The sequence below is a fragment of the Meriones unguiculatus genome, chromosome 7, assembly GCF_030254825.1.
Source record: "Meriones unguiculatus strain TT.TT164.6M chromosome 7, Bangor_MerUng_6.1, whole genome shotgun sequence".
In the NCBI taxonomy this organism is placed as follows: Eukaryota; Metazoa; Chordata; class Mammalia; order Rodentia; family Muridae; genus Meriones; species Meriones unguiculatus.
In genome coordinates this window covers 115,285,685-115,308,314 of record NC_083355.1, presented here as the reverse complement: position 1 = coordinate 115,308,314, position 22,630 = coordinate 115,285,685, and the positions used below count along the sequence as shown (strand labels likewise).

Genomic DNA, 22,630 nt, shown 5'->3' with positions numbered 1-22,630 from the left:
CACACACACATAATGAATGTGATGACAACAATAATAAAACATTTTTCTGATAAACTGTGTTCTGTAGAATACATTGTGGGAACTGTTTTTGTTTTGCCTTATTTTGTTTTTTTTCAAGAGAGGGTTTCTCGGTGTAGCTCTGGCTGTCCTGAAACTTACTCTGTAGACCAGGCTGGCCTTGAACTCACAAAGATCTGTCTGCCTATCTGCCTCCAGAATGCAGAGATTAAAGATGTGCATCACCACGGCCCAGCAGGAAGCTGTGTTTTAAAATCATTTATTGGGACACTTTTGTTGTGGCAAAGGATGTTTTGGGGAAAAAGCTGGGACCCACGAGTGGGTATAAAAACACACAAGTCCTGAGTGGACCAGTGTGTCTGCTGTGGTCACCATCCTGGTGGTGAGCAGCTGCTGTCTGGGCTCCTGCATACTGCCGACAGTCAAAAATACTCTTAGACTATAGCAAGCTTCCACTGTTGGCTGTGGGAGAGCAACTGAGCGCTCAGCCTTCCAGCTGACACCTGGCTCTGCAATCTTGCTGGTTGTAGGACTTTGTCCAGGTCCTGGGCCTTTTTTACAGGTAGCATCTTTCATGGTTCAATCTACTTATTTCTGCGGAAAAACCAGAATTGTACTAACATGCTGTTAGGTATAACTTCTTGGAGTAACTAGACCAACACTCTAAACTTTCCACACAGGAAAAGCTGGTAGAACAGAACTCAGTCAGCTGACAGGAAGATAGATATCCCTAGTTTCTTTTGGCATCTCAGAATGGAAGTCTCTGGAACATTGGGTCATTTGGCTAGGTGTGACCCATAGCTGTCACCACAATCATCGCATGGTCTCTTGAAAGAGCTCTTCTGTAGAGGGTAGCGGCAGCCAACCTCACACCCTTGCACTGGTTTTGGTGACTTTGAGATTTGAGCAGTGTCAGGCACAGTGGCCTTCATTAGAGAAAGCCTGGTGTAGACTCACCTGTCCAGAAAACACCTGTCACCATGTAAATGGAATGCTGGGAAAGCACAGACTTTCTTCATGATAAGGAGAATGGAGGGTCTCCAGAACTTTGAAATGCTGACTTCAGCTAGTGTGCTCCATGTTTAGTTGATTAGTTCTCATAAATTGATTAGTAAATTTTATTTAGTAACATTATTGATAAGTCTTATCAACATATTTAATTAGAATGTTATATATTTCTGTGTTTTTACTATGTAAAAGAAACAACCAAAAATCCTTTTTTGATACTAGATGACAAAACTTTTTTTTTTTTTTCTGAGACAGAGTTTCTCTGTGTAGTCTTGGCTGTCCCGGACTTGCTTTGTAGACCAGGCTAGCCTCGAACTCACAGCGATCCACTTGCCCCTGCCTCCCTGAGTGCTGGGAGACAAAATTATTATTTTTTTTGAGGTATTTCTTCATGGTGATGTTTATTTATTTATAAACCCAAAAGCCGGCTACTCCAGTGGCCTTCATGATGCACTCACCCAGGTTGCCAGGGATGTACAGAGGTAGAAGGCTAACAGTACAACCTTTGGTGATAATGTGCTTCTCAAATTTATCAAGTATCAACAAACAAGACGGTGGAGGGGAGACAAAACTTCTGCTGCATGTCCTACGTGATCAAAACCTTGACTTTCGGGCTGGGATGGCTCTCACATGTTTCATGCTTAGCACATGTTTGATTCCCAGCACCAAACAGATGAATAAACAAACAAACAAAGTACTTGAATTTTGTAAGATAATGAAGGTGTATTCTGAATTATTGCTTAATTTCAATTTCTGATGGGAAAAATAAAACTTGATTAACTAAAATACAGTGAATGAAGTTTTACATTTAAATCTTGGAAAAGAGATATGATTTCATAACTCTAATTTTACAGTTGACCTAATTGTAAATTAGTTGTGCATTTTTGCCTACATAATAGTATTGAGCAAGTGAACAATCTACGAGAGATACAAGCCCTGAGGCGCCTGAATCCACACCCAAACATTCTTACGTTGCATGAAGTGGTTTTGTAAGTATATTTGAGCTTGGAAAGTTACCTAAAGTCAAAAAGTTGATACTAAAGAGTAAATTTCTGTTTATCATGGTTATTTGCTTTGTAGCTGAGAGAGTGACAGTTATACTTAATCTTATGTCAGAATTGTATTTGGGCAAATTGTGTCTCATTCCTAATATGAAAATGCCTTCATTTTGCTGTACCTACGTTTGGAAAGCCTGTGTCCTTCAAGGCTTGGCTCCTGTGGCTCAATCAGATATCCTTGCCTTGCTGTGAATTCCTTTCTCATGAAAGCACAGCCCCTTCTTATCATAATTTATATAGTTTTAAGACATTTTTCATTCATGTTCAGAAAATAGTTTGCATAAAGTTTGCCTGTCAATCAAAAAGGCAGCGCATGACCACAGCTCTGGGGCCCCAGCCCTGCTGTGTTTATTTATTTATTTACATTTATTTATATTATGCTTCTAAACATATTGGGCTGGGAAGTCAGGCTGCAAGACCTGCCGTTCTGTGGGTTGGTACAGCTTTGCTAGCCTGAGAAGGTGTCCCTAGGTGTAGAAGCCATGCTGCAGCTTTTTGGGGAGCCTGGCCTGTCAAATTCTAGAAGGAACTCATTGCCAACTAAAGTGTAATAGCTGTCAATCATAGGAGAGCAGAGTTTGAAATCAATATGTCAGGTCTTGTCATAGCTTTGTGGCCTCTTGGCTTGCAATGTTCTTGGAAGTCAGCTCAGCCACATGTGAGGGGCCAGCATTCATTTGGGTGATGCACAGTGCCAATGTCTGTGAGCCCAGAACAGGCTGCATAGGCGGAGGGAGCCCAGCCAGGCAGACTGAAGGTGCAGAGCGGCATCCTGGGCAATGTGGTTTCCCTGGGTAGGGTCAGAGTAAAATCAGGAGAAGCTTGTTGGTAGGCCAAGGCCTCTGACCCGCTCAGTGTCAGACCTGGACATCCTGTGAGTGACAACACTTGTCTTTCTTCTCTCCTCTAACTGGTTTTGTTTTTCCCCTATTGTAAGTTATCCCCATTACATTGAAGTAACAGGTAATTCAATAATAACCATGTAGCCGGGTGTGGTGGCGCACACCTTTAATCCCAGCGCTTGGGAGGCAGAGGCAGGTGGATCTCCGGGAGTTGAAGGCTCTGTGAGTTGAGGCCAGCCTGGTGTATATAGTGATTCCAGGAGAGCCAGAGCCACGTAATGGAGAGACCCTGTCCATTAAAAGCAAAACAAACCAACCGAGAAACTGAACATGCAGCCACAAAGCATGATCTAAATTCTTTTTTTTTTTGCTTAACTTTCAATCTCTTTTCTTCTTTCTGCTGATAATTAATGTTCTATTTTTGTGAAATATCTTTTTTTTAAGGTGGTTTTAGAGCCTACCTTTAGAGTTTTAATATTTTGGATTAATTTTAGCTTAGATGTTGATTTAAAGTCAAAATCTGTGCTGCTTTAATAATTTTATGGCCTTAATGGTCTCTTATGGGAATGCCTTATTTACCAGAAATGTGTACAAATGCATATTAAGAGACTTGATTATGTTTTCTGGTTAAGATAAGATAAAGTGTTTAAAACCTGCTTTCTTCTGCAGTGACAGAAAATCTGGTTCTCTTGCACTAATATGTGAACTTATGGACATGAATATTTATGAGCTAATACGAGGTAGGTCAAGTGTTTGGAAAGGTAACCTGAGGTGGCCTTGTAAGGATGTTTGCGGCTACATGTGTCCTGTGGTTACTGTGGCACTGTGGCTGACGGGGAAGTGTGCAGTATGCGGTGCTGCAGTGGCTCCCAGGTGACTGAGGCCACTAGCTTCAGGGGACCCCAGGGTCTGGGTAAGGCTAATGCTGAAGGCAAGCCCTCCCCACAAGGCTGGACTCCTCAAAGGCGGTGCTTTGTTTACAACCCCTACCTCCTTGGCTCAGCATTCTCTTCTGTGGTTCCAAGAAGCCCAAGCTCTCCCCTGGACTGTCCTAGAAGGGGGATCCTCCCTCTTCGAATTTGGAGCCTGACACATCTCACATTCCAGGGTGCTTTTTAGTTCCTTCCCTCTGAACAGTACAGTACTGTGGGGGAAGCTTGCTTGCCTGAGGTGACCTGTCATGGCGCTGGATGCTTGCAAAGGGACCTGAGGGTGCCAGGATATAGAGCTTTGACCTTCTTTGAGCAAATGTCCCAGAGAGTTTGAATTAAAGATTATGTTAGATGTTGTGAGGAAATGCAACTAAGAAAGCCATATAAGAGATAGTCTGTTGTATAGGTCATATGATACCCAGAAGACAAATGAAAAACAGAACCAAGCAAAACAGCTGCCTGGTGGAACACACCTGTAATCCAGGCTTCTTGAGAGACTGAGGAAGGGAGAATGCCAAGACCAACCTTGGCTAAGTTGCAAGACTCTGTCTCAAAATGTTACAGAACAAAGGTCTGAAGATAGAGGCTCAATGGTAGAACATTTGCCTAGCATGTGAAAGGCCTTAGGATCAATCCCTAATACTGAAAAAGTAAAATAAAATAAGAGAGAGAGAAAGAAATGAAAAAAGAAGAATTTGCTGTAGAGTCATATGAACACTATCTAATGTGTGTGACACTGGTAAAAGCATCAGAGATGATTTTACCATCAAATAACTGAGGCCAGACGAAAGATCCCAGCTGGTGCTTTGCCACCCTTAACACCCATCTCCAACATTTTCATTGTAAAGAGTCTACAGAGGCCGGATGTGGCAGCTCACACCTTCAGTCCCAGAGTATAGCTGGCTGAAGCAGGGCAGGGATCCAGAGGGTGGCCCCAATCAGACCTCAGAGCAAGTCCTCAGCTACCTAATGAGACCACATCTCAAAAACAAAACCCAAAGGGAGCCTGCACAGTCACAGCCTTTGGTTGTTTAGCAGCAGCTCTGTCTGAAGGATGCATACTTAATGTTAGAAACCTGACTTTGCTTCCCAGGGTGAGATATATTTACACTTTATACTCAAGGGAACAAGAGTTGTCTGTGTTGCTATGTGTTTAGACATTTGAGAAAGCTTTGTTTAGAAAATAGTATCTTTAGTTTTCAGAAGCTGGGGGATTATATAATAGGAGAAACTGAAGCATTTCTTTCTATATCTACCTTCAGAGACTGTAAAAGACACCGTTAGATAACAGACACTCATTGACAGTTACCCACACAGGCATGACTTATCTGCCTGCTGTGCAGGGTGCCAGTTACTGAAAGTTTTGCAAAAGGTAGTTTATTCTCAAGGTGGCCAGGTATGAGGGACACCCAAGTCCTCAGATCTGTAAACAGGACCTGGAGCTATTGTAAGGACAGAGGTAGGTGGGAGAAAGTGTTGGGGTGGAGCACAGGTAATTAAACTTCATGATTCTTTCTGGGACATGAGTTCAGAAGTGAGTGTGTCAGGGTGGTCTGATGGTGAAGTTTTCAACCCCAGACACTATGACAGGCCCAAGTGAAGAGGCAGGGATTTTTCACAAAGTGGCCTTCAGGTCCCCAAAAAGTAAAGTAGGCAATTGGTGTTACCACAATCCACTTGTCCGGTGTCACCTCCAGCAAAGTTGTAGGAGAAAGTAGTGTTTCATTCACCTGCAGGACCTCCAAAATGGACGATTTTTGGAGCCAACTAAAAGCAAGTAACCAAGAGGGAGCCTGAGGTTCTGAAGGGCGAAAGGGTGTCAAGTGTACAGGGAAAGAGCCCAGTTCTCTCGCTCTTGCTCTCTCTCTCTCTCTCTCTCTCCTGCTCTCTCTCTCTCTCTCTCTCTCTCTCTCTCTCTCATCACTCTGTCTCTTTCTCTCTCTCTCTTTTGGAGACAGGGTTTCTCTCTGTAGCCCTGGCTGTCCTGGAACTTGCTCTGTAGACTAGCTGTGCTTGAACTCAGAGCTCTAATTGCCTCTGTCTCCTGAGTGCTAAGTGCTGGGTGCTGGGATTAAAGGCATGGGCCAGCATACTTGGCCAGTGGTTACATTATTGAGAATAGCTCACAGTCTTTGTAAATTGCTTCTGAACTTCAAGGAATACAGTGTTACAATGACAGGCCCTTTTTCTGTAAATGCCTAATAGATGGCTTGTGGCTTTTAACATGAATGCTGAGTACCTTTCACAGGTTAGGGGCTCTGTTGTACGCACTGAATCTAAGTTGTAGCCAGTCACAGCAGGCACCCTAGATGTTAAAATCAGGATAAAACAGCTGGCAGCATTTACAAGGCAATTATTGAAATATGCACCGTGATCCCAGAGTTAGTAACACATGTGGGCAGATGTCTTAGAACTGATGAAGTGCAGGCTGCTGCTACAGCTGACCACGATGGCTGCTCACACTGCCCAAGTGCTCTTCTTAATCTGTACAGAAATACATTAATTTACCCAGCATCCGCCACGTCCCTGTCTGCTGTACATATCCCCACTCTAAAGATGAGGAAGTCAAAGCATAGAGAAAGAAGCAACTTGCCTAAGGCTGTCTACCCGGTAAGCGGTAGAACTAGGCTTAAACAAATAAGCCTGGCTCAGGAGCTCCTAAGCACATGCATGCTGCTGAGGGGCACACTGCCCCTGGCCCTGGAATGTCTCTGCATATGAGCTAATTGAGGCTTGAAGGACTAGGCAGTAAACAAGGGGCTCTTCAGGCAGGGCAAGCTGGCCCTGGCCTCGAGCCTGTGACCCCTGTGCTCTGTGCCAGGGCTTCCAGTGACTTCTCCTGACTGTTTGCTCTTGTGATGACTTACTGCAAGTTCTCAGCCACTGAAGCTTTTGCTGTGAGGAGCAGGTCACGTGACTTCAATGACTGCATCCTCTGGCCATCAGAGCACTCGGTAGCACTGTCACAAAATAAAGAGCAAACACGGAGCTCAGGGGAAGACCATGCTGGCTTTAGTGAGCTGTCACTCATGTGTACCATGTGCAAGGGCTGGGCTGGGCGAGAATCCAAGAAGGTGGAGACTGAACATTGTGGTGTGGTTTCCGACATCCGAGATGCCTGTGTTCTACTGCAGAAATAACGAGAAGAAGGTGCACACTGGCTGTTTGCCTTGTCCAGCAGGTGTCAGAGGAGGCAGGGCTGATGAGAGCTGGAGAGCCCCAGGCTTACCTGGACCTGTCTGTGGCAGGGTCAGACAAAGGCATTGGTGGGGAGGGTACCCCATCATTAAGTCCCTGCCCTGGGCTTTTCTAGAGGTAGCATACAGAGGACACAGGATTGCCCTATGTGGAGATCGCATTCTGATGAAGAGAGACAGCCTCTGGGAGAAAGTCCAGTCAGGTCTCTGGGAAGCAAAACCAAGGGTGCTGGGTGCTGAGGCTGCACCCCTGAACGTGCTGCACAGCACAGCCTTTGCTCCCAGCCTGTCCCCTTCCTCCTCTGAATGCTTAGTCTCCTCGACTCTGAGACCCTCCAGGGCCTACAGCCTGTGTTTGCATTATTTCAAGAGGAAGAGGCTGGCTCAGAATGGCTCTTTAGAAGACCAGCTGCCTCTGGCTAGTGGCAGGGCTGTGTCACTCTAAGGTTGTAACTTTCAGGGGCTGTGGGCAACAGGCATCCTGAAATGAGTTTCCTGATATTGGGAGAATGACACAAGGCAGGAGAAGCCAGAACAGAGTTGGCTTGCTGTAAAGTGCGTTGCATCATTCTCATAAGGAACTGGTACTCTGTGGCTCACCAGGATGCAGCAAAACTTGTGCAGCCTTGCTGTACTGAGCACAGGTGTTATCAGATCTGATCCCTTGTGTGTCAGCAGGGAGGGCGGAAACGTTACTAGTTCACTGTCAGCATTTAGCTGGTTTTATTCTACCCTTATTAAGAGGATCCTTCAGTTTTTCCTCTGTCACGTCTCTACATACACAATAAGGAAAACATAAATGTTAGCTATGTTTGTTTTTGTTTTATTTTGTTTTGTTTTTCAATACTTTTTTCGCCAGGCAGTGGTGGCTCACACCTGTAATCCCAGCACTCAGGAGGAAGAGACAGGCAGATCTCAGTGAGTGTGAGGCTAGCCTGGTCAACAGAACGAGTTCTAGGGCAGCCAAGGCTACACAGAGAAAGCCTGTCTCCAAAGACAAAACAAAAAACAAAAACAACTGCCCCCCCGAACCACATACACACAAAACTTCTTAAAAATTGTTTCTCTGTGTGTGTGTGTGTGTGTATATACACGTGAGCCACATGTGTGCAGGTTCCCTTGGAGAGCATCTGCTTCCTGGAGTGAAACTGGAGTTCCAGGCTGTTGTGAGCCTCCTGACACGGGTGCTGGGAACTGAACCCTGATCCTCTGCAAGGTTAGTGTTCAGCTTAACCACTGAGCCATCCCTCCAGCACCATTAGCTATCTTTGTTACAGCATCCCTAGTATTTTTTTGAATTTCTGACTTGGAATGACTGATATTTTGTTTCCCTGACCATCAGTTTGTGCCATTTAGAATGAAGCAACACTTGTCACTGGAATCTTTTTTTCTGAAATGATGACACCATCCTATTAGGGTTTTTATTGGCCTATATTATACATAATGGTGGGTTTCCTTTTTTAAAAAAGATTTATTTATTATGTATACAATGCTCTGTCTGATTGTACACCTGCACACCAGAAGAGGGCACCAGATCTCATTAGAGATGGTTGTGAGCCACCATGTCTCACAGCCTGTAATGATGGCTTTCATTTTACATTTTCATACATGTCTCTGATGGGTTTTCACTTTATTTGCCATCTCCACCATCTTTGTCCTCCCCACTCCTACTAATCCTATTCCTGTTCCCAACTAGCCCTTCTTCTACTTTCACATCTGTTAGAAAACATTTTTGTTTTATGTGTGTAAATGTGTTTGCATGTATGTATGTGTATCTCGGTGTCTTGGGTCTTTCTGTGTGAGAGACAGTGAGATTAGGGTTGCTTATAGGAGCTGGGTGAGAAGTGTCTCCAGGAGCCTGGGCACCTTCCTAGAAGATACACCACTGAAGAACATGTTAGGACTGACTGCCTGTAGATCTTGGGAGAGGTGGGGCCATGTGCTCCCTTCCCTCTCTGACAGAATATTAATGGCCCAACTTGGGGAAATCTGGTGCAGGTAGTCATGCTGCTGTGGGCTCAGCAGTGTCGTGGCTGTGCTGTGCCTAGAAGACAGTGGCTGTGCTGTGCCTAGAAGACAGTATTCCACAGCACTCCACCCATCCTCTGGGTCTCTCAGTCTCTCCCTCTTGCTCTGCCGCATTGCCTGAGCCTTGCAGGTTTGCTGTTGTGTAGCTGAGTTCAGCAGTTGCTTGTTCTCAGCACTTCACCAGTTCCGGAGTGTGCAGCCCACCTGTTGGTCCGGAGCTTCTGGTCAGTGGTTCAGATTGTTACAATACAGCATGTGGGTCAGAGTCTGTGCTCAGCGGTGTGCTTTTGATGTCCTCATGGAGAGCTCATAGTGCCTCCCTCTGGGGTTGCCTTGAAGCTTAAATCATATGTGTAAAGTATGGAGAGCTGTACCCCACCCACAGGTGTCTTGAGTGGCCGTCTATTGCCATCACTTCACTCCAAGTCTACAGTATAGTGTAGTTTGTGTGAAGCAGAGTGTTATATATGCAGTATGCCTCTGCCTTTGATCTTCTGTCCTGTGAGCAAGCCCCATTTGAGAGGTAAAGAAACAATCTCAATAAAATTGAAACACTTCCATTTTCAAAGAAAGCGTAGAGTTTCCAGGCTGGTAAGGGAGTGTTGCCCAAGATCGTTCAGGCTCTGCTCGTCTGGCATCCAGTCTGCGGTCATATTGGTCATATTGGTCATATTCTTCTCCCCCCTGGCCCTCAGCCCTCTGGCTTTTCTCTCAGAGCCTTTTGTGAGATACCTGGTGCTCCCTATCACACGGAGCATGCCTATGCACATCCATGCTGTGGGCGTGACCTCTGAGCCTCCAAAATGGAGGATCATTTGGCTGGGCTGGGCTGGGCTCAGCATGCGGCCTCCAAGCCTGACCAGAGAGCCAGGCTTTGGCTGGAGGACAGGGCCTTTATGGGAGTGTATGCACTGGATAGCCTATCATAATGCAGACCAGTCCTCCTTCACATGATTCTGACTCAGTGAAAGGTGTCAGTGCTTGCCTAAGACATTTTATAGTGCCGAGGTTGTGTGTGACCTTCCGGTGAGCTTTCTGAGTGACAGAACTACTGAAAATTTACTTGCAGAAGACTAACTGTAAAGATTAGAGAAATAGCATTTGGGTTTGTCACTCATCCAGCAGACAGAAGGTTCTCCAGTAGTTTACTAATTGCCCTTCTTTTCTTTTTGTTTGTTCTAGACTGTTTGAAAAGAAGAAACTGGTAGGAACCAGACATACACTGGGCCTGGAGGGCTAGGATCTGTTGGGGATGACGGTGGACAGTGGATATTCCTTTTCCAGGGTGTGGATCTCACTCACTGTCTAGACACTGGTCTTGCACTGTTCCTCTGGTGCCTAACTCCCATGAGGACAGAGTCCTAGGGATAGCCAGGGAAGAGAGCTGGGCTTGGGTGAAGGAGGCTAAGCACACTCTGAAAGTGATACACTGCTCAGCTACATCCTGGCTCTCTACACAGCAGGTTACAAAATCCCTCAAGCCTAGGAAAGTCAACAAAATCTTAGTTTTCATTAACTTTTAAATGTATTTTCTGTGTACGAGTGTTTGCCTGCTTGTATGTCTGTGCACCATGTGTGAGCCTGGAGCAAATGGAAGGCAGAAGAGGGTGTCAGAGTACTTGGAACTGTATTTACACATGGTTGCAAACCACCATGTGGGTGCTGGGAACTAAACCCCGGGACTCTGCAAGAACGGCAAGTGCCTTTAACCACTGAACTGTCTGTAACACCACATCTCCATTTTTATCTTTTAAAATTTTGTTTTATTTTATATGTATGTGTGTGTGTGCCTGAAGGAGTGTATGTGGCTAGGAGAGCCCAGAAGAGGTGTTGAATCCTCTGAAACAACTGCCCAGTGTGGTGCAAGAGCAGCAGGTGCTCTCAGTGCTAAACCACCATCTCTCCAGCCCCTAATTGTAATTCTAGGAAGCTATAATGTCATGAAACAATATAATAAAAGATTATGGTATTGAATGAAAAGTTAATTGCACCTAGAGATCTTAAAATTATTTTCTGGTTTTTTTTTTTTTTTTTTTTTTTTGAGACAGAGCATTGCTATATAACTCAGGCTGGCTTGGAACTAACTGCATAGTGTAGGCTGGCCTTGAACTTGTCTTGTTTCTACCTCCTGAGCACTGCAATTACAGGCTACCATCTTCAGAAGACTTAAATTATTTTCTCACTTGTTCGTTTGACACTTGTTTTTGAGACAGTGTTTTTGTTTTTGTTTTGAAAGCTCAGGTTCTCCTCAAACTCACCAGGTAGCCCAGGCTGGCCTTGGAATCTGATTCTTGCACCTCTGCCTCATAAGTATGGGATCCCATGCTTGACTTTAAACTATTTCTTTTTGTTTATTTGTTTGTTTGTTTTTTCAAGACAGAGTTTCTGTTTGTCCTGGAACTTGCTCTGTAGACCAGGCTGGCCTCAGACTCACAGAGATCACCTGCCTCTGCCTCACGGAGTGCTGGTCTAAAGGTGTGCACCACCACTGCCCGGCTAACTATTTTCTATTACATAAGTATCATTGTTTAGCAGTTCAGAGAAAGAGACTAAATTTATTTGCTAACAATTGTTACCCAGCTGAGCTAACAGTGTCAAGTAGGGAAAGAGTGAAAGAACTATTAGACAACCAAGGTCATTTTAAAGTTTAAAAAGTCAAGTAAAACGTGACATCTTTGGAAAACAGTAGACCGAGATGCTGGCAGTTGTTGGGAAGTGAGAGTTTGGTCCGAAGAGAGTCTCTGAGGTTACGAGCTTGCGCTGTCCTTCCAGAGGACCTGAGTTCAGTTCTTAGTACTCACATTAGACAGCTCACAACTGCCTATAATTCTAGCTCTAGGATATCCAGTGCCCTCTTCTAGGCTCTCCAGGCACCTCTACTCATATGCATGTACATACTTTGCATATATATATATATATATAGTATATATATATGCAATCTTTAAAAAAAACTTAGACTATACTGAAAAGCTGTAGGAGGGAAAGAGGTGTGGCCAGTATGAGTACTGCCACAGGGTATGAAGGGATCTTGAGCTGAATCCCAGCTGCTGTGGACTGTGATCTCCTCTTTTTAGGATGAGGTCTCCAGAAGGGCATCATGGTGCATGCCTCTGCTCGGCTGAGGCAAGAGGATTGCTTGAGCCCAAAAGTTAGGGGTTAGCCTGGGCAACACAGACACATCTCATCTCAAAATATGTGGTATCCTGTATAGACACATATATGTCTGTATATGTATCTGTATACATATAGACATATATGTGACACACATAAATATGTGTGTGTCCTGTATAGACACAGAGCCTAGGAAGATAGGTTTCCAAATGGCTCCTCATGATTTTAAGAGCAACACAAATACTAGGGAAATGGCCTGGGAGGCTCCAAGTCAGACCATGGTACCCTGACAAGCACTCAGTACTGTTCTCACTAGAGTAGAACTGTTATGCTTCATGTGACCCAGCTGAAGTTGTGCCAGTGTGTAAGCTTTTAAATGGTGGGCTAGTGAGATGGCTCAGCAAGTGAGTGTACTTACCACCAAACGTAACAACCCGAATCCAAATCCTGGCAGCCACATGATGGGAGAGAAGCGGCTCCTACAAGCCGTTCTCTGACTGGTACATGCATAGGGTGCCATGCCTGTGCCTCCCCTAACTACTGAGTGAAGGTTTGAGGGTTAAATGGTGTGTTTTATAAGCACAGTCCCTATTTCCTAAAAGTGCTTCAGTGTATTTTTCACTGGGGAACCTAAGCTGTCACCCCCCCCCTTTTTTTTTAGAGAGAGGAAGGGGTCTTTTTGAGTCAGGGTCTTGTGTAACTCAGGCTAGCTTCAAACTCATCATGAAGGGGATGATGTCACTGAACCCTCATCCTCAGGCCTCTTATCTTCTAAATGCTAGGATTACAGATGTGTGTTGCCACCCCAGCAGGCCTTAACACACTGTTAAAGTCAAAGCTTTATGTTTATTTCATAAAGGTGTATGTATGTGTGTTTGGCATTGGTAAACATATTGGCCCATTTTCTTGACTGCACAGGGAGAAGACATCCATTATCAGAGAAGAAGATCATGCATTATATGTACCAATTATGCAAATCGCTCGACCACATGCACAGGTAGCTGGGAGGGGGTGCCTCCCCAGCAGCGTGCAGACTCTAGGCGGAGACTTGGGATCACTGAGGTGCAAGTCATTCTCTTCATTCTTTCTTTAATGTTCAATGCAGAAACGGGATATTTCACAGAGATGTAAAACCAGAAAATATCCTAGTAAAGGTAACAACTTTCATATAGAAACAATATCAAAATAAAGGTAGAATATAAAGCTTTAAATGTTTTATTTGTTCTAGGTTTATTTTTTATTTTTAATTAATTGTACATGTTTGTCTGAGTGTGGGTAGGCACAAAAGTGTAGGTACTCACAGAAGAGGCAAGATTTGTGAGACCCTTGGAGCTGGGGTTACAGCTGGTTGTGAGCTGCCGTGTGGGTGCTGGGAACTGAACCTGGGTCCTTGGCAAGAGCAATACATACTCTTAACCATAGAGCCATCTCTCCAGACTCAGAATATAAAAATCTAATTCATGGATAAGTCCCTGGCCTTATGGGTTTGTTCTCCGTGTTTGTAAAAGAAACTTGCTTTAGCAAATGCTGTCAACATTATCAACTTTCCCTGGAAGAACGCAGTATGAGGAGCCATTTTGCTCAACAGACAGCTATCCCCTACAAATAGCCATTCTCCTTGCTGAATGTCAGTTCGGAGAGGGAGCATTTGGAGCCCCTTCAAATTTGAGATTTCTGAAACTTGAGGTTTCTTCCGAAGTCTCCTGTGCTACCGAGGTTTAAAGAGTACCAGGTATGGATTCTCTACGTGTACTGACTTGGATCAGAAGAGCCCCCTTGAGCCACGTGGCTGCAAGAAGCCTGCGTGCAGTAAGGCTAGACCTGTACTGCCTGGGACACATGCTTGGGGGGCTGCTGGGAGAGAGGGTGTGACTGGCCTGCGCTGAGCCACCTTCCCAGCACATGGAAGTTTGTAAATGTTTTTCATTCTCCCCCAGACACACTTGCACGTTGTGTGTTCTGAGCTGCTCAGATGCTGGGGTTTCCACATAGTTTTTATGTTTGAAATGGTCTGTGTGATCCTGGCTGTAGATTGAGAAGGAGCCAACCCTGCTCTCTCTCCCTTGCAGCAGGATGTCCTGAAACTAGGGGACTTTGGGTCGTGCCGGAGTGTCTATTCCAAGCAGCCCTACACAGAGTACATCTCTACCCGGTGGTACCGGGCCCCAGAGTGTCTCCTCACTGATGGGTTCTACACATACAAGATGGACCTGTGGAGCGCTGGCTGCGTGTTCTACGAGATTGCCAGGTAGAGAGCAAGGCCAGCACCTGAGCCTAAGGTACCTCACAGGGTGATGTGGCCAGGTCACACAGTGAAGCTGGGCGAGACACTTGCCAGCTCCTTTAAGCTCCAGGCTGCAGTCATTTTGGTTTCTGCTTGGTTTCTACTGCCCTGGGCTTTCCTTCAGCAGCCAGCTAACTAGGATTTCATCTCACTTCTTGCCAAGTACTTGCCCTTGCTTGCATGGCCTGGGCAGCTGCACCTGCAGACTCCATGGCAGGGTGGGACTGGAGTGTGGGCTTGATCATGAGGTGAGTACAGGCAAGAACTCAAGATCAGAGAGGCAAGGCACACCACCTTCAATCCTACCATGGGGACTGAGAGTAAGTGGCCAGCCACACTGTGAGCATGAGGCTCCTGCTGGCCTAACTGGACTTTTCTAGAAAGCCCCAGCTCGCTTTTCCTCTAACCTTTTGACACCATCCCTGAGAAGGACAATGTCTGGGAACAGCCTGGGGTGAGTGCTGTCCCCCTTAACAGGACACAGGAGGGGAAGGGACAGGGTGACAGCCTTTGCTCATGATGGATCTTAAGTGAAGTATCAGCACAGGCAGGGGCCCCGGGGTCACCATTCCCACCTGCCCCTCTGACTGCTGTGGACTCATGCACTTCAGGAGCTCTGTGGCACTAGGGCATATGGACTAGTGATGTCACTTGGAAAGCCCAGTGAGGGACCTTACTGAGACCATAAGTGCCAACAGGTAATTCTTTGTCATGTGCTAACATCCTCGAGTTAGTTTGGAAAGGTATTAGAGGATGTCCAGTCAAGAGCACAGAAGGCCGGACAGCCTCGGGTGAACCATTAGTAAGCCGCTAGGCTTTGGCACATTGTCTTCTGCCTCCTGCCTCAGAGCTGTTCTTACCCTCTCACACAACATCCTCTTTGGTCACAAAGCTAATGAGTCCTACAGCCAGAGTTGTGGTTTTTGTTTGTTTGTTTGTTTGTTTTTGTTTGTTTGTTTGGCATGGAACACAGATTGGGTTATTCATACAGGTCTAAAAATTTTTTTCAAGACAGGGTTTCTCTGAGTAGCCCTGGCTAGCTCAGGTCTCTGACCAGGCTGGCCTTGAACTCAGAGATCAACTTGCTTGTACCGCTGGAGTTCTGGGATTAAAGGCATGTACCACCATGCCCAGTTTAGGTCTCAGTTTTTTACCCATATCCCCAAATGAGACAGCTCTGAGCTGAAAGGCTTCTTGAAACTCATTTGCCGACAAGACAAGACTTTGGCCACCTGAAATTTCTCACTAAATTCTTCTGAGCTGGTAGAAGGCTCTATGTGGCTTATGGCATTTGCAGTAGAGACAGCGGGGCGTTGGGCTGAGGAGTGAGACTGTTGATTGCCTCTCAAGAAATGGAGAGATGGCTCAGAGGTTAAGAGCACAGGATACTCCCCCAAAGGACCTGAGTTCAGTTCCTAGCTCTCATATGGTAGCTTACAACCATCCATAATTATAGTTCCAAGGGACCTGATGTCCTCTTCTGGACATCCCTGGGCACCTGATGGGCATACGGTGCATGGACACACATGCAGGCAAAATACCCATAAACATAATAAAAAAACTTAAGTCTTTAATTTTGTTATTATTATTTATACAGTGTTCTGCCTTCATGTGTGCCTGCACAACAGAAGAGGGCACCACTCATTATAGATGGTTGTGAGTCACTATGTGGTTGCTGGGAATTGAACTCAGGACCTTTAGAAGAACAGACAGTGCTCTTAGATGCTGAGCCATCTCTCCAGCCCCCTAAACATGTTTTGTTTTGTTTGTTTGTTTTTTTAAAAGGAAGGAAGAAAAGAAAGAAAGAGTGAGAGGGAGAGAGAAATACTTGGGGCCACAGAGAAAGCCCAGGCCAAAGGAAGAGTAGCAGTCTGCAGGCCAGGGCCTGCTGTGTGTGTTAGGCTTGTCTCTGTGGACTGAGCGTGTGGAGGGAGGCCTGCCTGGAAGGCAGCCCATCCCGGCCTTACTGTGGCATCCCTTGTGCCCTTCCAGCCTGCAGCCACTCTTCCCTGGTGTAAATGAACTGGACCAGATCTCAAAGATCCATGATGTCATTGGTACCCCTTGTCAGAAGACCCTCACCAAGTTCAAACAGTAAGTGTGATATGCCCTGGGTGACTGGGGTGGACTCCCTGGCTTGGGCTCAGCCTTTCTACAGCAGTGCAGGGCTAGGGCAGAGAGCTGTTTCTGTGACCCCATGACATTTTCTGGGCCAGCCATCCATTTGGGGTTCTGCTGTGAAAGGGGGAGCCAGCCATCTCTTTGTGGGGCTTAGAGGGCTGCACTTTCCCTGGAGTCGCAGACAGCCCTCATGCTCTCTTGGAAGGCCTATGTTTGGCGTCTCCTCTGAGCACTTCATGGAACTTGGGTCTGCTTGGCTGAGAACTGTTGCTTGGGTCGGAAAGGCTGTCTGTGATGACTTCCTGCCCTGCCAGTTCTCAGTCAGAGGGTGGCAGTGATGCCCAGCCCCTGAAGCCATACTGCAGTTTTGTTCTGATGATAGATTAAGCTGTGTGAAGCCTTCAGTGAGTGGGGGACTTGCTAGGAGAGATTTCCCAGAAGCCCCTGCTCCAAGGAAGGTCAGTAGAAAAGCCATACACCTTGTTTTCTCCTATTCACCTTTAATTCTAGTCACATAGCTAAGTGAGGTTTCTGCTTTTGCAGGCAAGGGAATCTGTATAGTCATAGTACGCACATCCCCGTTTACTAGATTATTTTTTGGAGTGGTTTTAGTTCACAGTGAAATTGAACAGGAAATGCAGAAACCCACCCTTGCCTAGCCTCCCCTTTGGCTCAGAGCAGTAGGTTTTAACTAGTAGTTGAACCTGCCCTCCTGACTGGCGTCTCCCAGAGCCATTGGCACAGTAGGGTCCTCTCCTGGAGTCAAGAATTGCTTGTTCTCTTGTCCTGTCCCCCCTTTAAAGCCCAGGTTGCCTCAGATTGTATGTAGCTGAGGCTGGCCTTGCACACCTGACTCTTCCTCTACATCGCAAGTGCTAGGACTATAGGCATGCAGCAGCACCCCCAACCTGACTTCCTCCCTTTGAGGGTGGTGAGCTCTTACCTTCAGTGTGGGTCCCTTAGAGTCAGGGGGTGACCACCATACTCTAATAATGGCGTGATGATTTATTATCATTGGGCTTTCAATGCAGGTCGAGAGCTATGAGTTTTGATTTTCCTTTTAAAAAGGGATCAGGAATACCTCCACTGTCAGCCAATCTGTCCCCACAATGCCTCTCCCTGCTGTGTGCAATGGTGGCTTACGACCCTGATGAACGAATCGCGGCTCACCAAGCCCTTCAGCACCCCTATTTCCAGGTGCAAAGGTAGGAATTCTGGTAGATTGCCTAGTGATGAGTGGGAAACCTTAATTCATGAGACCTATGGGACAAGGATCTGGCCTGGGAAGAGCTTTATTCTGACAGTGGTCATTGCCTCCTGGGACTGTCTCCGTGATGTGTCCTTCCTCAGATGAGGCAGTTGTCGGCTTCTTAGCCCGGGGAGAGAGGCCTGTGTGGCTGCTTTGGGCTCAGCGCAAGGCTCTAGTAGGTAAGCTCCTTAGACGAGCCTGGCGCACATCCAGGATGAACAGCGTCCATGCACTGTCTGCCGCCTAGCTCTGCAAGCAGGTGTGGAGTGTTCAGTGGGAGGGGCTCACCACCGCACACAGCTGCACACCTCTGCACACTCCTAAAGGCCACATGAAATACCACATGGTTAAGATAGCCCTTGCTCCCAGCCCGGGCCAGGCTGAACTGACAGGAAGGGAAGAAAAGGCCTCTTCCAGCTCATGTGGAAAGAAGCATGGATGAGCCTCTGAATAATGGCAGAGTTGTAGACAGAGGCAGCCAAGCTCTGGAGCTATTAGCAGAGGTGGCCACTTTCTTCTCCTCCCCTATAGGGCAGCTGAGACACAGACCCTGGCCAGCCACAGAAAAGCTTGCTTCTCCAAAAACCCCATGGTCCCAGAGTCACCCAGTCACAACTGGCCATTCTCAAAGGAGTGCAGAAAGCAGGTATGAGCTGGGCAAGACTGGAAGCCTTCAGGTACAGCTCGTGTCTGAGGAGGCCACCGCAAGGTTGTGGTGGGTAGAGACATGCTTGTCCCAAAGGGCATCGCATCACCAAGGCTTGAACATCACGCCACTGTGGGCTTGTGTTAGGAATATTCTGATTGCCCTGTAGTTCCTGGACCTAACGACCCAGGCCCTTTCTGCCTTACTAGCTATAGACCCATGGCTGAAATCACATGTGAGCAACCCCAGAGAGGGGACCCTCCCATGTGTTCCTGACTTGATGGCCACGTGCAGGTACCTGTTCTGGGCCAAAGCCCTTTGTGGTCACACCTTGTGTACCCTGAGAATGTCCCTGGCAGGGAGGTCCTGAGAAGTCAAAGTAGCCTCTAGCCACAGCTGGTGAACGTGGTGGGCTGAAAGGAGCAGCAGCCTGGCCGGTAGGGGTTGTCTGCATTCTTCCTGTGGGCATGACGGCTTCACTGTGCAGGCTTTCCACCTTTCTCTGCACCTATCCTGGTGCATCCTTGCAGTACCCATTTGCTCAGTTCTGCCAGCTCTACAGTTTGGGGCTAGCACCGTAACTCTGCCTGAACATTGTTCTTTTTTTTCTTAGCTGCCTCTTTCTTAACAGTCACTTGCTCCCCCCATCTTTACTGAGTCTGTTCATGGCTGATCACATGGGCCATAGCAGCCAGTGTCTGCCCAAGCTTTGGCTGCTGTGTCCAGCGCTATGGGCAGCTGCTCCTGCAGGCCAGGAGGCAGGTGCACTTGTGTACTGCACTTTCTCCTACTTTCCCCGCTCCTTTTCTTCTCCGTGGCTTTCCCTCCCACATGGTGGCCTCCGCTCCCTCAGCTCCCATGATCACAAATGGCCTTCAAACTGCCCTCTCAGCTGCACCTCCCTCTGCCCTCAAACTGTGTCTGCTGGCACCCCACCCACAAAGTGCAGTCACATGCAAGGGGGGCCTGTCTCCTGGCTGTGGCATGAGCCACACTTTTGATGAGGGCACCTAAGGTGGCAGAGCCTTGTTCCAGGGAGCCGCACACCAACTATGTGTTGCACATTCTCTCACATGCTAGGAAGGTGGAGGAATTTTTTTTAATACTTTAAAAAATACAGAAACTACTGGGCATGGTGGGACACGCCTCTTATCCCAGCTCAATCTTGGTGGCTGAGTTTCAGGCCAGCCAGGCCTACTTAGTGAGACCTTATCTCAAACAAACAAATGCAGAAACCATTCTTACCCTGAAGCCCAACAAAAGCCTGCTGGGGTCCACAGGGCAGCCCAGAGTTAGAGCTGCAGGGGACTGCAGCCTGGTGCACCGCTTTATGCCCGCACTCCGCCATCAGCTCAAGTTGGCCGGAGCTTAGCTGTCAGGCTGCGTTGAGGGCCAGTGCTTGATGGGGTCTGCAGAACAGAGGAGGCTCCACGGGAGGCCTGCCTTTGTCTGTGGGGTATGGGAAGGCTGCCGCCACACTCAAGGGCATCTGTTCACCATAGTCTCCACCCCACCCTGGCTAGGAAGTTTGATCAGGCAAAAGAGCGTCCTTTCCTTGACCTGATTCCTGAGAGGGAACTGATCAGTGTTCTGTTTCAAGAAGCAGCCCCTGAGGCAAGAGGAGGGCCACACCAGAAGACAAAGGCAAGCCAGCCTGATGGAGTTGCCCAAACTGAGGCTGTCTGGAGTGACCAAACTGTCCTCGTGCTCCAGCCCAATGCTGCGCTCAGTGCTGGGCACTGGCACAAATGGAAGAGTCCCTGTGTTGAGACCCTTGAAGTGTGCTGGTGTGAACAAGAAGGTAGTGCGTCTCTAGCTTCTCTGTGGGGCTGCGCGAGGGCCCGGCCCTGGCTTCCACTCAGTGTCTGTGGTTCTTCTTTACCAGACAGACACGCAGAAGGACATGAAACCTCACCTGAAACAGTATCACCTACCCACGATCAACAGGAAAGGGGGCGAATACTGACCAGCACACCACCTGCTGACCCTCTTGGAGAGCAAGAGCAGGCACCAAAGCAGGCTTAGGCCTCGGCGGCTGAGTGGAGGGCCAGAGGACGCCGTGTGCTGGCGTTCCTCACCCTGTGTGGTGGCCCAGGACATGCTGTGTTTGCAGCTGTCTGTAAGACGTCCTGGAGCCTTGTGTGTACAACCCCAAAGCAGCTGTACTCAGTATTCCAGTTTAATATATTTGTGAAACCACCACACTCCAGGGTTTATTTCATTTGCATAATGTCAGGGTTTGAGGTGACCTTCTATGAATCCACAGAGCAGACGGCGTGGTAGCTCATGCCTGCAATTCCGCCCTGGGGAGATGGAGGAGGAAGAGCCCTTCGGATTATCTCTGCCTCAAAAAACAAATAAAAGACCAATATCTCTGTGATGACTGACTTAGGCTTGGTTGAGAGGCGGCTGTGCACCGTGCACCTCAGGGTCTCCCGCCTGGACTGGCAGGTGTGGCCGTGGTACCTCACGGGAATGCTGGAGACTGTCACTAAGTAAGGTACTGTGGCAGTATCTTATCACAGTGTTCTCCACATAAATGTGTTTTGAGCTACTCCTCTGTGACAGCTTTCCAGAGCTGCAGATGGCTGGGCTGACAGCCCCCACCCCACCCCTGGCAGGGCAGGCCTCTGGTGTCCTCCCAGTGCCAGCTTGGAGTGATGTGTGTTGGCTGCCAGTCGCTAGGCTCCCTGAGAGATGCACAGCCAGTTGTCAGGTTGCCGGTGTTGCTTGGAGCAGGTAGGAAAGTTGGGCACCTTGTGCCTGGAAAAATTAAGAGGGGCTAGGGAGATGGGGAGCGGGTAAGGGTGCTTGCAGCGTGAGAAGGGCACCAGAACTCGGATCTGTAGTGTCTACATAAAAAGCTGGGTACTGTTACACCCCTGTAGCCCATCACTGGAGGAGGGAAGAGTGCCAGATGGGGCAAAGACAGGAGGGTCTCTGGGGCCTTCCGGCCAGTGATGGACCCAAACCAAACTGCAAGCTCCAGCTCCAGTGAGAGCCTCTCTCTCAGGGGAATGAATGGCGCAGACAGTAAATGGCACACCGGGTGTCCTCCTTGGGCTAACCACACGCAAGTACACAGCCTATGGGAGGGGGATGGAAACCCTGTACAGGACCGCACTGAGCGGACTCAGAGCAAAAGCGCCGTCAGACAGCTGGATAAGACCTTCCTAAACCTGTTAGCTTTTGCTGTGTTTGGGGGCTGGAACCCAGGGCGCGTGTGCTCCATAGCACTCTTGGCAGCAGCCTCGCCTCTGCTCAGCCCTGTGGAACAAAGGAATCAAGTTTGCCTTGTTTTATCTTTTCAAATCTATGCCATTTAAAAAGGGAAACTTCCCAGGAAAGTGTTCTCAAATCTCTGACCTGCTTCCTTCAGGACTCTACTGACCCAAGCCTCAGGCCACAGGTGGGTGTGAGGGGGCAGTGCCGGGAGCCAAAGGGCAGTGACGCTGTAGGAGGGTGTGGGACAGCAGAGGGCAGTGTGGGCACGGAGCACTGTAGGTATGGCTGTCCAGCACAGGCATGGAGACTGGATATGAGGGTTAGAGTGGACAGAGCCAGGGACGGCAGGTGTCCCTGGCATGGAGGAGAGCACCTACCAGGGAAGGACTGTCCTGCCTCTCTGATGCTTTAGGAGCCTCCGTCCAGTAGGCATTAGCCAGGCCAGCAGAAGGGACCCAGAGATGAAAGCTAGTTCAGTATGACAGGATGGCCTGTTGGAGCTGCAAGGCTGGCAAGCTGGCCTGAGCTTGCGTAGGTGTTAGGGCAGAGAAGCAGTCCTTAGAAGGCTGCAGAAAGGACTGGAGAGAAAGCTCTTGGCTGTCTCTGCCTCCTGTGGGCCTAGCATAGCCACCCAGTTCTCCGTGGGTTCTCCCACGCAGCAGGATTTGAACAGCAACCTCTCCCCATTTTTGACTTGTCACCACAGCATTCTTCGACAGAAAGGCAAAGAAGCCTCACCATGCTGACTTCAACCTAACCTGCTCGCAGACGCAATGTTCCCTCTTCTTAGCCCCACCCATGGAGCAGCACTCACCAAGTCCTCCAGCCCTAGGTAAGTACGCTGTTACTTGCTATGGCTCCAGGACCTGCTGTATGCCGTGTCCGTAGTGTTGGGGCAGTTACAGAACCAT

The 22,630-nt window shown here is 47.9% G+C and overlaps 1 protein-coding gene across 17 annotated transcripts in view; it reads left to right on the top strand.

The window, feature by feature from the left end:
• The window catches only part of Mok (MOK protein kinase), a 44,221-nt gene that overhangs the window by 13,323 nt on the left and 8,268 nt on the right, over positions 1 to 22,630 (top strand). The window contains exons 3-13 of one of the 17 annotated variants that reach the window (XM_021645036.2): positions 1,926 to 2,015; positions 3,596 to 3,666; positions 13,113 to 13,191; positions 13,300 to 13,348; positions 14,264 to 14,442; positions 16,471 to 16,572; positions 17,631 to 17,804; positions 18,380 to 18,494; positions 20,095 to 20,295; positions 20,380 to 21,903; positions 22,426 to 22,551. In XM_021645036.2, the coding sequence (XP_021500711.1) occupies positions 1,926 to 2,015; positions 3,596 to 3,666; positions 13,113 to 13,191; positions 13,300 to 13,348; positions 14,264 to 14,442; positions 16,471 to 16,572; positions 17,631 to 17,804; positions 18,380 to 18,494; positions 20,095 to 20,295; positions 20,380 to 20,460 (1,141 nt within the window). In that variant the 3' untranslated portion in view covers positions 20,461 to 21,903; positions 22,426 to 22,551. The other 16 variants (XM_060388185.1, XM_060388188.1, XM_060388189.1 and 13 more) reach the window with 16 other exon arrangements.